Below are 15,776 nucleotides of genomic sequence, written 5' to 3' on the forward strand. Positions count from 1 at the left end.
TTGAAAACTTTGACTTTAGAATGTTAAGTGTCCTTATACCTTCTACATTAGAATATTGGTGAAGTTGGTATTAACCTTTTGTGATAGTGTAATCAAAAAGTTCTTTTTCAAGCTCAAAATTTATAAAGTTGGTAACATAACTAGGTCATTTACTTTGAAAGTAATTTTATATTTTCTCCACTAACCACTTCTATATTCAGGAATGGACTAGGTGATCATTCTTTTTTATTAGTGGTAGGAAGGAAGCTAAATTTCCAATTGAAGTAAATTTGCTTTTTTTTAAGATTTTATTTCTTTTCCAGAGAGAGAAAGTGAATGGGAGGAGGGGGAGGCAGAGAAACTCAAGCAGGCTCCACACTGAGCATGGAACCCAATGCAGGGCTTGATCTCACAACCCTGAGTGAGATCATGACCTGAGCCAAATTCAAGAGCAACTAACTGAGCCACCCAGGCACCCTGAAGTAAATTTACTTTTGATAACTTTGTTTCCTTTTAATGACTCTTAACAGTTTTTTACTTTTTACCTATTTATTTTAATCATGAAATTTATAACCGTTAGAGAATAGTAGAACAAGGGTTAGTAGAGTAAGAATAGAATAGTAGAATAGAGAATAAGAACAAGGGTTCTAAAGTCAGTCATATGTGATTCAAATCTTGGTTCCACTATGCATTAGGTTTGTGACCTTGGGCAAATTACTTAACATCTAAGAGAATTAGTTTTCTTCATCTGTAAATGGAGTTAGATTACTAGCTATCTCAAAGGATTGCTCTAACAGTTATTTGTGGTAATATAAAACCATAGTGAAAGTGAAATTTGCGAAGAGTATGTACAATATTATCATTGTCAGAAAATGAGAAAGTGAAACATACACTGATCTCAAAGAGTTCTCAATTCATGTCCAAGATACATCTTTAAATCTGCTTCAAGTTCTACATTTGTAGATTCAGAATAACATAAATGAGACATGTGGGGTCAGGAATGGAATTGAACTGAGGTGCAGGTCTTCTTATTGTAGACAAGCACTGTAAATCGTCCCTGCAGAGATGTCCTTTGATGTTTTAAAATGCATTACCATATTTTTATTATTAGATCAATTTTGTGACTCCCAAAGGTGAGGATTTATTCAGTGAGCCCTTCTTCTTCCAGGACAGCTTTAAAATATGAGTAGAATAGTGAAACTGGATGTGGCTTGTTATCAGTTTGAAATCAGAAATTGTGAACTTCAGTTTGGTACCTGATAACTGCAAAAAAATTGTATATCTAAATTAAAAAATTATATCTACCTCTTTTATCAAATTATTGGTGGACACAAATAATAGAAATTTTGACTTTTTTTAAAAAAAAAGTTCTTTCTAAACCATTAGTAGTAATGAAAAATGAACAGAAGGGAGAAGAGATCAGAATAGTAAGAGTCTGTTTGCAATATATCTAGTCAGCTTTTTTATAAAGATCTGATTCTTGGCAATATAAGAATACTTATTATGGTACAGTCATACATTGGAATACTGTGCAGTTGTTTAAAAAAAAAAAACTAAAGCAGATTTATTTTCCTAATAAAGGGTAGTTTCCAATATAATAAAGCAAGATGCAGGTCAGTACTGTAATATGTGGCCACACTTTTTTTTTTTTTTACGGTGAAGATAGATCTGTATATACTTGTGTCTGCATGTTTTCATCTTTAGATTTCTGCATAGTTACATCTGAGGGAAGGAATTTATTTTTCATTTTATACTGTTTTATACTATTTGAATTTTTTAAAAATCGTATTTGTTGTATTGCCTTTAAACTTTTTAAAAAAGATTAATGGAAGCAAAAATGTTCTTGGCATTTTAGGCAATATATAAATGTTGGTGTTTGGTAAGAAATATTTTTTGCTGTTCATCTGTCATTGAAATGTTCTGGGTTTTTTTTGTAATTTAGAGTATCAGTAATGGTTAGTTAGAAAGTAAAGGCAATTAAAGTCTGAGAATTGAGAAGAAAGTTGTTTCTTCTGTTCTTGAAGTTGTATCGAGATCCTGCATATAGATGCATAAAGTGGTAGTCTCAAAGTGATGGGGCCCTTAAAATAAAAAGATACGAGTAGAGGTTTTTTAATGCAGGCCCTCTGACCAAATCTGAAGTTTAGGTAGTTTTAGATAGCAGTATCATAATGGAGAAAGAAACCAGTTTCAAAAGAGAAGGAAAATAAGCACTGGCATTTATTGAGGGTCTATAAGTTGTCAGGAGCTTTATGAAAATTCTCTTGTTTAATCATTAGTATTCCCATGAGTAGGTATTAATTTACAAATGAAGAGAGCCAAGTTCCAGAGTAACCATGTAACTTTCTTAAAGTCCCAAATACTAAAAATCTGGTATTTGAATCTAGGTCTGACTGACTGCAAAAATCATTTTTCTGCTATTCCACAATGGTACTCCTTTTGAAAAAGCATCTCTTCCTGCCTCATACGTACATTCTCTGTTGTAGCTATTTGGATGACCACTGTACAATATTTTTATTTTCTATCTTTCCAGTTGTGGTAATAGTTTTGGTAGAATCAAGTTCTTCAGTTTGCCACATTTTTGATGCCTGCTATTTTACGTAAAGGGAGGCCTGAGCTGTAATAGGACTTTTCTCTATTTTTAAAAGTAAAAGTTAAATCAGAATTCATTTCCCCCCATATATCCAGTCTGTTAGCTAGAAGGTATATTCTGTAGATTGTTCAGATCTCTGCAATTGGGCTTCTGCCCCCTCCCCCCTCAGATGTTGCTCCCACCAAGATCACCCATGACCTTTGTGCTATAAATTCCAATGGGCTCTTTTCAGATTTTGTCTTGCTATATGATACTGGGTAGTTGATCACTTCCTTCTTTGTGGCTTACATCTGAGTGCTTTCAGGATTTTGCATTTATTATTTCATTTAATACTTAAAGCCCCAGGATGTAAGTACTAGTACTGTCTCCACTTTATGAATGAGAAAACTGAGGTTAGAAGAGGTTAAGAAACTTGTCCAGTGTGACACAGCAACTCCCTATCCTATGTATACTTAGTGAAATGCTCTTTTTCTTTGGTTTCTAGGACAACTGGTTCTCTTTTATTTCTTTGCATTTCTTATTCTTCGGATGTGCCTCTTCCTGTGTCTACCCTTTAAATATTTGTCTTTCCTGGAAATCCGTATTTCTCATTTCTTCTTGCCCTGAACACACTTGTGAATGGTTTTAATCATCTATACTGATGGCTCCCAAACTCTTTCTCCAGTGTGCATGCACCGCCTTAAGATCCAATTTGTCTGAAACAGAACTTACCACCTTCCTCCTTCCCACAAATCACAAATTTGCTTCTTCTTCTGTGTTCATTCTCTCAGTGGCATTATTATCTACCCCAGCTACCCCAGCCAGAAACCTGGGAGTCCTAATGAGTCTGCCTTCTTCCCCTTACTCTCTTTCAACAAGTTTTGCTTTTTCTACTTTCTGAGTATCTCTTGTGTTCATTTCTTCTCTCCAGCTGCACTGTCACTGCTCAAGTTCAAGCCTCATCGTCTTTTGCTTGGGCTATTATAATAAAACTCTAACTTCCCTTCAGCAAAACTTCAGCTTCAACCTACCCACAACATTACTGCTGGCATAATGGACACAGATCAGAGTGTGCTATACCCTTGTACCTCTGGATAAAATCTAACCCCCTTAGCATGCCATTCAGGTCCTGTCCTGTCAGCAACTAGTGCTTGCCTCTGTCATCCAACCTTATCATCTCCTCTTCCTCCCTCACCCCTTATAATCTAAGAGTCCTGAAATCACTTGTAATTCATGCAAATAAGTCATCTCTTTTTTCTCTTGGTGACTTTGCCCATGACGAGAATTCTTAGAATGCCTTCTTCCACCTTGTTCACTTATAAAACTTGTATTTATTCGTTATGGGACAGCTCAGTCATCACCTCCTCTAAGAAGTTTTCCTTTATCCCCCACCTGAGTTAGGAAACTCTCCAAGTGATCCCATGGTTCCATGTATATATTTCTCATGGCATTTAACTCTCAAAGCTGCCTTGTTCCATGTGTGGCCCCAGGTTTACAAATGAACCTTTTCCATAGCCAGGAAATAAAAGAGGAAAAGTTAAAATATATGAATCTATTTTTCCTACTATTTATTAATTTTTATTTTGTTTTCCCCTAGAACTTTATGAAATCTTCCTCTCAAGAGCAAAAGAACGGTGGAAAAGCTTCAGTGAAACAAGTTCAGAGAATGATACCGAAGGTGTGATTTATTTATTTATTTATTTTTAATAAAAATTTCTGGGTGAGAATCCAGTCAGTGAAGATACTAGTGTGATTTTTATCATGTGTCAGGAACTGTAGTAATTGCTTTACAACATTATCTCCTTTAATGTTAATAACCCTTTAAGTAGGTGGTATTATCCTGAATGGTGTAAGAGGAGACAGGGGCTCAAAGTAGTTAACTTGTAAGCAGTGAAGCTGTGATGTAAACCCAGGTTTTTGGACCTCGGAACCCAAGATTTATTCACAACAGTAAGACTAATAATTAAAAAATGAAGTATTTTTAAGCCAACTTTTAACTTAAAGATAGGTGGTCTTCTCTCCTCACTTAGGACCTATCTCCTTACTCACTGACTTTCACTCATTCCCTAATACATTATTTATAATTCTTACCATGCCTTAGCCTTTGTTCATTTAATTAACTCATAGACCTCATCTTTCCCTCCACTCAGTTTTTTTTCCTAATCATTTTGGAGAAGATAGGAACACTTTTTTCCTGTTATCATTATTTATTAAATATAGGTAAATTTATTCAGCCATCTCTTGTTTTTGAATAATGGAGAGCTATTTGTCTGCCACTTTTCTTTCTATATTTGTTCTACTTCATAGATAGCAAACATTCGTCTCTTGCCAGTAAGTAAAACTCTAAAAATGAACATGGTTTAGAATAGAGAAGTGGTATATATGGCAGAGTGGTTTTCTATGAGTATGTAAACAACTCTATTAAATTCCTTGAATATATATTTCTATTTTAGAAGAGTGAACAGTAAGGTGGGGAAAATTGACTAAACAAGGTCAGAGAGAAGATTTGATTTTGAGAAGGGTTCATATAAGTGTCATCCTGAGACCTGTTAGCTGTCAGCTATTTGTGGGAAACTAAAAGTGCAGGGAAGGTGAAGATGTAAGAAGCTTCACAATGGAAAGGCCTTAGCTGATTCATAATTCTTTTTGAATTCATTTTATGAAGTATTGAAAGTGTAAGAATTAAAATAATAAGCATTTACTTCTGAGCCATTTTTGTCATGATTAAGTGGTAAAAGTTGCACTTTAGTGGAAATTAATTGCATGTAATGAAGAATTGTTCCAATTAGAAACAGTACTCCAGGGCGCCTGGGTGGCTCAGTTGGTTAAGCGACTGCCTTCGGCTCAGGTCATGATCCTGGAGTCCCTGGATCGAGTCCCACATCGGGCTCCTTGCTCGGCGGGGAGTCTGCTTCTCCCTCTGACCCTCCTCTCTCTCCTGCTCTCTGTCTCTCATTCTCTCTGTCTCAAATAAATAAATAAAATCTTTAAAAAAAAAAAAAAGAAAAAGAAACGGTACTCCGTCTAAATTACTTATTTTTTATTACCTATGTGTTTATAATTTGCAGTTGTCATTTAACTTTTTTCAAATACTACTTATGCCTCAATTCTACTCTTTTTTGGACATGTATGTTAGACCATTTATCAGTGTCCTACAAGTCTTTCGCTTAAAAAACAAATTTTTTCTTTCTGTGCCTCAGTTTAGATGATTTTTATTGACCTGTAATCAATTTTCACCTATCTTCTTTTTTCCAGTCTATTAGATCTGTCCAATGAGTCTTTAATTTCAGATATTATATTTTGTAATTCTAGAATGTCCACCTGGTATTTTTTGTAGATTCTTCTATTTCTCTGTGGAAATTCTTCATCTTTCCATTCCATACATTTCTCCCCGTCTTTTCCTCTATTTTCTTTAACATTTAACAGTTAATATTCTTGTTTGTTAATTCCAATACTGGGTCATCTTCAGGTCTGCTTCTGTTGGCTTGTTTTCCCCTTGATTATAAGTCATATTTTCCTGCTTCTTTGCATATCTTAAAATGTTTTACTCTATGTCAGTCACTGTATATAAGAAGAATATATAAACTGAAGTTGATGTTTCCCCTGAAGAGGAAGCATGCTGTTTTCTGTGAGGCAGTTGGATTATTACCTCAGTTCAATCAGTAACTGAGCTAGATTAGGCCAAGGTTTCAGCTTTAGATAAACTTAGTTCATCATGGGTTTCAAACATCTTGGTAGGAAGAACTGTCCTATTTTTATTATAGGCTTCTCCCTCTCCTGAGATACTCTCCCAAAGGCCTTGTAATTTTGGGTGATTTCCTTCTGCCTTTCCAGCCCAGCCTTCTGCACTACACTAACACTCGGCAGAAATCCCATAGGGGTAAACGAGTTATACATTCAGGTTCCTCCAGATTCTATCACATCAGTCATATTTGGCCATGAAAAAGCTCTTCTGGTTTCTCTTTTCCCAAGCAGAGTACTTTTGTCTATGGCACACTCAATCCCGAACTCATGCCCAGACTTGGCACATGCTTCCAGGAAGAAAAATGGCTCTTCTCTTTCTGGGATTTAAATCCTCTGGACCTGTCTATGTCCACAGCATTCTTATGCCTTTTTTATCCCCCCCACTTAATGCCTTTTTAAAAACCTTGTGCTATTTGAAACTTACTTGTTTTTTCCCAGTTGTTACTGTGGGAGTGATAGTCTGCTCTTACCTTGTATAAAAACTGGAAGTAGAAATCTTTTATATATCTTTCTGATAAATATATAAATATTTTTTTCATGAAAGAATTGCTCTAAGTTCCAGCAAAAGCTGTGTGGCATTTCTTTAAATTTCTTTATTATTCATCTTTTAACTTTCCTTAAGTAACATATCAATACTATGTGATCATTCTGTATGTACAAGATTGAACTGGGTATAGCCAAGTAATCATTTTAATTTTATCTACCTGACAAATGCAGGTGTGTCTGTTGCTGATCGGGAGGCCAGTCTGGAATTAATTAAGTTGGACATATCCCGTACATTTCCATCCCTTTACATCTTTCAGAAGGTGAGGGTTTCTAATCAGTTGTAACTACTTTTTAAATTTTTTTGTAATCCAAGGCAACAAATTCTCAAAAGCCTTTTTAAAAGGCAAAACCATAAAAATTAGAGACATTTATATAAAAGTGTGAAACTAGTAGGAAAATTCTAAAGGAATTTCTGTTACTTTGTTCCATTGACTGAATGCATTGCATTTAGCATAGCCCATAATATCTTTATTCATTAAGGTGAATTTCTTTGTCTTACTTTTTATTCTGTAAGATATTTGAACTTTAACATTTTTGATTGCTCAGTTGGTAAAATGTAAAGAACATTTTCCCAAATCTTAGTTTTCCAGAATTACTATTGAAATATGAAAAAATGGTTCATAAAAATGATTTTGTGCATAGGCTGTCATTAGTTGCTAATACTTTATGAGAAGTGATTACATTTTGTATGTACTTTATATTTCACACGTGGAATTTCTCTATTTAGATTGATAAAATGAAATAAAAATTTTTATCCATTAAGATTAAAATTATTAATAAACTTAATTTGATGTAGCTCGATGGTTTCCTTTTGCTAAAATTGTATTGTATGAAATGAAACAGTCTGTTTTCATCATAATCCTATTGTACCAAATCTAGAAATCTTTAAAATAGTACACAGACTGTATAACTTGCATCCATCAAGTGAGTTTATTTGGCTTTTTTTGTTTTTCAGGATTAAATATTTTTATTCTTTAGAGAACACATCTTACAGAGTATATTTAGCATATTTCTGACAGTGATACAATATACTAACTAAAACTACTCACTTAGGAAATGCTGAAGTTTATTTAAAAATTACTTATTTGGGAATTAACTTACAGACACTTATTTGCATAGTTTGACATTTCATTTTTCTCTCCTAAGGGTGGCCCATATCATGATGTCTTACATAGTATCTTAGGGGCATATACATGTTACAGACCTGATGTTGGTTATGTAAGTACTTGCTTCAATCTAGTTTTTGAATATAAACATTTTATCTATCTTATCAAAGTATCTTATGTTGTACTAGCTCCCAAATGTCTGTATCTCTCTGTCTTATTTTTCTCGGGCCTGTCAATTGACCCAGAGACGAATCTTCCCAGGGGCTTGCGAGACTGCCTGCCAGATTTCTGGGAGAGCTACTGGGGGCTTTATTATTCAGTTTGGAAACTTTTATTAATTGCCACTGCTGTTGGTGTGGTGCCTCCTCCCTATGCCTGTGCCTCTAGAGATAAACTCCTTATATTATGTTGGGTTTGGGGAAAGATAGGCACCTGTCCGTATAGAATAGAGGAAGGGATTTGCTCCTTTTATAAATTTTCAACCAATCCTTTGGTTGGAACTTTAGTCTTACCCCCAATTTCAGAGGGGCATAATAACTTCAGTTTCTGAGCCTTCCAGATTTGTGGTAGAATTAGTTTGCTACTTATTGCTTCCTCTGCAGATATCTTAGTTTCAACATTCTCCATTTAGTTACAATTTCTAGAATGCTAGTGACATTTTTATTTACTGTTTATATTATTTTCCATTCTCTTTGTCCTCCTAGGCTAATATTTATTTTTTTCTTTAACGTCATTTTAGTTGGATTTGGGAGGGATCAAAGAAAAATGTGAGTGTTCAGTTTGCCATGTTTAATTGGAAGTCATAAAACCTCATCTTCTCACCTTTGTCTTTTTTTTTTATTTTATTTATTTATTAGAGAGAGTGAGCGAGAGAGAGAGTGCACAGAAGCAGGGGGGAGGGGCAGAGGGGGAAGCTCCCGGTGAGCAGGGAGCCCAATGTGGGACTCAATCCCAGGACCCTGGGATCATGACCTGAGCCAAAGGCAGATACTTAATAACTGAGCCACCCAGCCATCCCCAAAATAAAATCTTTAAAAAATGTGAACATTACATAATGTTTTTACTATTCTATGACAATACATGAGCAAGAAAGTTTAGACTCTTCATTCAGATTTCACTTTCTCCATAAGGACTACTTGGACCATCTTCTTTAATATAAAATATAATATAATATGTAATATAAAACTTGCCCCATTCCCAAACTTGGCACTTCCCCCCTTTATTTGTCCTGTAGCAGTTATCACCTTTTAATGTAACATGATTTATTTGTTTGTTGTTTATACAAAGGTCATGATCCCAGAGTCCTGGGATCAAATCCCTGCATCAGGCTCCTTGCTCAGCTGGGAGCCTGCTTCTCTCCCTCTGCCTGCCATTCCCCCTGCTGGTTCTCTCTCTCTCTCTCCCTGGTAAATGAATAAATAAAAGTATTTTTTAAGAGAAGGTTTTATTTTTAAGTAATCTTAAAATTACCCAGTATGGGGCTCAGATTTACAACCCTGAGATCAGGAGTCGCATGCTCTACCAACCGAGCCAGCCAGGTGCCCCTATAATGTTCACATTTTTAAGTTGACATTTAAATTTCTTTCATCATGAGTTTATAAAGGATTTAATTTTTAGCACTTGCTAAGTATTATTTTAAAATAAAACTCGTATCTTTTTAAAAAAGTGTAGCCAATGGAATTTAAACAGTATAATGATTTTATATATCTCATCCATTTAAAGAAAAACGTATGAGATATGTAGCTGTCAAATAACTATGTTGTACACCTGAAACTAATATACGTCAAGTATACTTTAATTTAAAAAAAAAAAAAAAAAACAGGGGCGCCTGGGTGGCTTAGTCGTTAAGCATCTGCCTTCGGCTCAGGTCATGGTCCCAGGGTCCTGGGATTTGGCCCGCATTGGATTCCCTGCTCGGCAGGAAGCCTGCTTCTCCCTCTCCCACTCCCCCTGCTTGTGTCCCCTCTCTGCTGTGTCTCTCTCCATCAAATAAATAAAATCTTAAATATATATATATATATATATATATAAACAAGCCCTACATTAATATTTTACAAATTATGCAGATTAGCTCTTTGAATTCATGTAAAAGGACCACAATATAACCTGACAATGCCAAACCTTTGTGGCAAACCAGTCAGCCAAATCAGATTTATTTTATAAGATAAGAGAATAGTATAAACTATGTTGGAATATATATTTCATATTATTTGACAAAAGAGGTTTTTAATTACATTAATGAATAACACATGCTGAATCTATCAGTAAATCACACAAAAGTTTTATTTCTGGAATTTATTCAGTATATCTTGAAAAAAATTGGTAATAGTTCATATTCCAGTTGTGAACCAGCTTAAAAGAACCAAGGGCACCAATCTATATTACTATTTTCTTTATTTGTTCTTCTTGGGACTCTCCCTCAGTGGCTGTGCATTCTTTGATAGAAGGTGGTATGGAAGAGGTGAGGTCACCAAATGAAAGCTGTTACTACTCATCTCTGTTCTACATATAATGAAATTCAGTCCTGTTTCTATTCACCTGTGATAGGAAGCCATGAGCTTTCTCCAAACGGTATTTCGAATTATCCTTTTGTTTCACATTTCGTGCTTCAGAGCAGTTCACCGTCATAAATTATAGGATGAGTGAGGACTGTGACTTTCACTTGCTACTGTGAATGTAGTGACATTCTTAGGCAAACCATGTGTAGAAAGCAAACGTGTAAATGGAGGATCTGGGAATGGATTCCCTTAAAATAATCCATGATGGTGTACCATGGACTCTCTGGAAAGTATTCTTTATGTGTTTCCAGGGCGCCCTCTTCCCAGTTTAAGACCACGGCTGTCTAGATTGTTGAATTGTATTCTTTTTCTGCTGTGAGGAAATGGTTGTAAGTTCCTTCTGAGTAGAATAAAACTCTAGAATCTTGAGTATCAGCTGTCTGTAGGTCCTCTAACACAAGCTTTCTCCTTTGCAGCAAGGGAGTAGGTAGTTATTATTTTGCCTGGACTGTGTCTACTGTAAACTGGGGTGGGGCTGGAAGGTCGGTATATCATAATCATAAAAGTGGAAGTGAGAAGACACATTTCCCAGTATCTCAGGGGGAGTCAAACTGTAGACCAGGATTCAGATATTACTGTAAGAACTTTGTGAGCTTTGTAACTTTCCCACATTGATTTTTCATTATAGCTCTCCATTTATCTATAGTGATTATCAGCAAAACTAAAACAAGAAAGATCCATGTGCATGTGTGCAAGGGGAATAAAGAATGGGGAATCTGAGTAGATGACCTCCTCCTATGACCTAGGCAGGCATAAGGGAAGGAAGAAAGACTTCAAGAAACAGAAAGGTGGTGGGTTACACAGGTACTTCAATGGGTGAAGTTTTACTACTTCTTTTTTTTTTTTTTTTTTTAAGATTTTATTTATTTATTTGACAGAGACAGAGACAGCGAGAGCAGGAACACAAGCAGGGGGAGAGGGAGAGGGAGAAGCAGGCTTCCCGCTGAGCCGGGAGCCCGATGTGGGGCTCGATCCCAGGACCCTGGGATCATGACCTGAGCCGAAGGCAGTCGCTTAACCAACTGAGCCACCCAGGCACCCCAAGCCTGTAACACTTTTGATACTTTTACAGTAGTTTCCTGACCATTTCCTCATGATTAGATTAAGGTTATACATTTTTCATAGAAATATTACATAAATGATGTGCTCATTTTGGTACATCACAAGTTGATAAAACATTCAGAATATTCAGAAAAATTGGACTTTGAAGATACTTAAGAAATAACTTTATTGATAAATCTGAGTGAGCTTCAAAAAGCTCTGTGATTTCATGCATCACCAAATAAAAATTCTGGGAAAGCATTGTCTTTAATAGGCAACATTTTCCTTTTTTAGTGTTATGTAAAGTAGTGTTTCTTAAACAGCATCTTAGATTCAATTAAATATATTAATTCCTTTATTCGCTACCTGTCTGTTAGAGACACCTAACAGTTTGCCCCTTGCATCTATCCCACAAATTTTGTGGCATTAAGAATATAATTGTGAACAAACAGACATGGTCTTGTCTCTGTACTGTTTTAGTTTCCTATTATTGCCATAACAAATTGCCACAAACTTAGTGGCTTTGAACAATACCAATTTATTATCTGGCAGCTCTGGAGATGAGAAGTCTGAAAGTCAAGGTATTAGCAGGGTTGTTTTCCTTCTGGAGGCTCTAGGGAAGAATCCATTTCCTTGCCTTTTCAAGCTTCTAGAAGCCGCCTACATTCCTTGGCTCTTGACCCCCTACCTCTATCTACAAAGCCAGTCGTGTAGCATCCTCATATCTCTCTGTGACTCTCCTACCTCCCCATTTCCCTCTTTCATTTATAAGGACCCTCATGATGATTACATTGGGCCCACCCACATAATCGAGGATAATCTTACCCTCACAGAATCCTTAATTTAATCACATCTGCAAAGTCCCTTTTGCCTTGTAAGATAACACTTTCACAGGTTCCAGGGATTAGGATGTGGATATCTTCCTGGGTATGTTATTCTGCCTGCCACAGGCTCTATCCTCATGGAATTTATACTCTGAAAAATCAAATAGGGGATTACTGTAGATTTTGTAAAGAGCACTCAGAAGAAGCCAGAGAGGTAGGAGGAGAACAAAGAAATACTGGATCACAGAAGCAAAGGGAATTCTAAGAGGGTAGAAAAGTGCCCATTGGGTTTTACGAGTTACTGGTTATCCTGGCAAGAGGAATTTCAAGATCGGCTAGTAATGGAGTGGGAATCCAAACTGACGTGTGCTGAAAATTTCAAAGGGAGCTGAGAATTCTATAGTCTGAATGCTCTTTTAGAGTGAAAAACAGTAATTAGAAGACCAAACTAATCTGATCTAAAATAGTGATTGTAGGCAAACCTTCAAAACATTTGGCTGGGAAAAAGAGACAGTGGTTTCATTGTAAATACCGTTAGTGTTGTTTTTGGGTAAGTGTATTATGCAAATCTCTACCAGAAGTAAGTGCCTGATGAAGTTTCTTTAAAGAATGAGCAGCAGTTCCATATCACTTATCTGCTCAGAAATGTACAGCAGTTGTCCATAACTCACAAGCAAGCATCTGTGTAGCTGAGCTTTTTCCTCAAGGCTTTCTACTGTTTGTAACTGCATCCTGCTTAAGTTCTACCAGTATAAAGATTGTGCTCCAGGGCGCCTGGGTGGCTCAGTTGGTTAAGCGACTGCCTTCGGCTCAGGTCATGATCCTGGAGTCCCGGGATCGAGTCCCACATCGGGCTCCCTGCTCAGCAGGGAGTCTGCTTCTCCCTCTGGCCCTCCCCCTCTCATGTGCTCTCTCTCTCTCTCTCTCTCAAATAAATAAATAAAATCTTTAAAAAAAAAAAAAAGATTGTGCTCAAGCTGGGCTGGTCCTGTGTGTGTTTGCTCATATTCCTTTCTTTCTTGGGATGGTTTTTTCTTATTTCTTTGTCCTGCTTTTCCAGGAACCCAGCCTTCCTGTCCACCCTCTCACCACCTCTTCTGTCTTAGAACTTCAGCAGCACTTCTCATATATTTCTTTTATTCTTGGTTCCTCACTTTCTACCTCAGACAGAGGTGCTGTGACAATGAAGACAGTCACCGGATTTTCACTACCCTCTACTTTGAAAGACTTCAGATTGAGAGAAAATCAAAGCGAGATTAGTACACGGAGATAGGCTTTTGTAGCAAGTAAAAGCTGATACTTTCTTTTTTTCCAAAATTTTCCCTAATTCTTTTTAAACCATAGCACATGAACAAGAAATTTAGGATTAGGGAGATTTCATAGTTATTGGCAGGTCCTCTGTATTTACTTTCATTGACAAATAAAAAGAAAACTTGATTAATTCTACTTTAATATCACCTTATAATTTTTAAGCAATACAATAATATAAACTGTTCAGAATTATTATTGTAAGCACATTTTGATTAATTTCTTTTCTCTTTGAAGGTCCAAGGGATGTCCTTCATAGCAGCAGTTCTCATTCTCAATTTGGAAGAGGCAGATGCCTTCATTGCATTTGCAAACCTCCTCAATAAGCCTTGCCAGTTGGCCTTTTTTCGTGTGGATCACAGCATGGTATGAACATTTGGAAGGAATCATGTTTTCCTTTGACTGTCAGTTTCTATAGTCTGAATGCTCTTTTAGAGTGAAAAACAGTAATTAGAAGACCAAACTAATCTGATCTAAAATAAGTTTTTCATTGAACTATAGTTTTACAAATGCTTGATAAAAAGACTCAGAAGTGCTAAGCAAGATTTTCTTTTAATTTATTAAGGATTTAATTTCTCTATTTCTAAAGTATACTCTTTAATAACTTTATTGATATTTCTATCTTTAGATGTTGAAATATTTTGCAACATTTGAAGTATTTTTTGAAGAAAATCTCTCCAAACTATTTCTTCATTTCAAATCTTACAGTCTTACACCAGACATATACTTGATAGACTGGTAAGTCATCACATAAATAAAATACAATTAAAAGAAAAGTATAACTTCTTGGGTATTTTAGGAACTAGAGTAAATCTCATGCACATGATTATACATATAAAAACTCCTTCCCTTACAAAGAGAGAAACGCTGACATTTTTGTGGGGAGGCATTTGATTAAGAACATGGACTCTGGGCTAAAATCAGAATCCCTCAGTTTGTGTTTTAGTTTCTTATCTATAAAATGGGAGTAGTATCTGTATCTTGGGTTGTAGTGAGAGTGTTTTACTTGATTTATCTCCTTCAGTGCCTGCATGCCACGCTCTCAGAGGAGAGAGCCATTTCTTTATCATTCTTAACACTCAAGAGCTTATGATAGTTATGATAGTGTTTCTTTTTTTTTCTTTCTTTTTTTTTTTTTAACTGAAGGCTTTGTTTTTTTCAAGGCTTTATCGTGCTTTTTGACAGAGGAGTGATGCCTTATTTAGGTGCTAGTGTCTTTTTTTCAACATTGCAATTACAACTCTTCCTTGCCGAGGAGTCTTGTGAGCCATCACCAGTTGATTATAGAATGGTGGGGTGGTGAATTTTGCCAAAGGGATGGAGCAATTATCTTAAGATAGGTTGTTAAGAGTACATATGAAACATTCAAACCTTAAATCCCATTCATCAATTCAGTGGATTTCATGAAAATGATACTAAGTTTTCATATATAATTAATGGCCTTGATCATATATGCTATATTATATTCCCAGTTGTTTGGGGCTTCTTTTATTTAAGCTTTTTAAAAAACTTAGTTATATTTCAGTGTGTTCTTTTTTTCCCCCAGTGCAAAAAAGGTGGTTTTATTAAAGCGTGGGGACAAGACCCAAGGGCAGAAAGAGCTGCCTCAGTGTATATTCTTTTCTATTTCCACTAGGAACATTAAGAGTTCTTCTGGGAAGGCCCCAAGATAATGGGGAGAAGAAAGGTTTTATGTTATGAGACCCAGAAGCCCAAGGTCAAATACTAAATCTGTAGAGAAAGGGGGAAAATACTCAATTGTCAGTCTGAGGAGTGTGAACGTAAGGCAAACCAGTATCACAGTTGGTAATAGGGAGCAGAATGTAACTAATAATACTGTGCACGTCCTAGGCACTGCTGGTACCTGCTGTCATTTTGAGCAATGAATTACTATTCTCTGTACTACCAGGGGTGTGCTTTTATTATGCAATTAAATACGTGTTTATAATTGAAGAAATAGACATGGATTTTTGTTTCACTGCCTTTGTTGAACTTACTACATACAAATCCCAGGATCAATCATGCAAGAAAAAAGAGGAATGAATAAGTGGCAGTGCTAAAGGCTAGGGGTAGGGAGGAGGGGGGCAAAGAGCCCTTA

General features: G+C 36.1%; 1 protein-coding gene across 3 annotated transcripts in view; it reads left to right on the forward strand.

Moving 5' to 3' along the window:
• The window catches only part of TBC1D12 (TBC1 domain family member 12), a 121,998-nt gene that overhangs the window by 102,290 nt on the left and 3,932 nt on the right, over nt 1–15,776 (forward strand). For all 3 annotated transcript variants that reach the window (XM_035025401.1, XM_035025386.1, XM_035025395.1), the window contains exons 7-11: nt 4,149–4,229; nt 7,013–7,101; nt 7,988–8,059; nt 13,916–14,044; nt 14,307–14,416. In XM_035025401.1, coding sequence (XP_034881292.1) covers nt 4,149–4,229; nt 7,013–7,101; nt 7,988–8,059; nt 13,916–14,044; nt 14,307–14,416 — 481 coding nt within the window. The remainder of the gene's footprint in view (nt 1–4,148; nt 4,230–7,012; nt 7,102–7,987; nt 8,060–13,915; nt 14,045–14,306; nt 14,417–15,776) is intronic.

The sequence above is a fragment of the Mirounga leonina genome, unplaced genomic scaffold (assembly GCF_011800145.1).
Source record: "Mirounga leonina isolate KUSES-001 unplaced genomic scaffold, KU_Mleo_1.0 Mir_114, whole genome shotgun sequence".
Taxonomy (NCBI): domain Eukaryota; kingdom Metazoa; phylum Chordata; class Mammalia; order Carnivora; family Phocidae; genus Mirounga; species Mirounga leonina.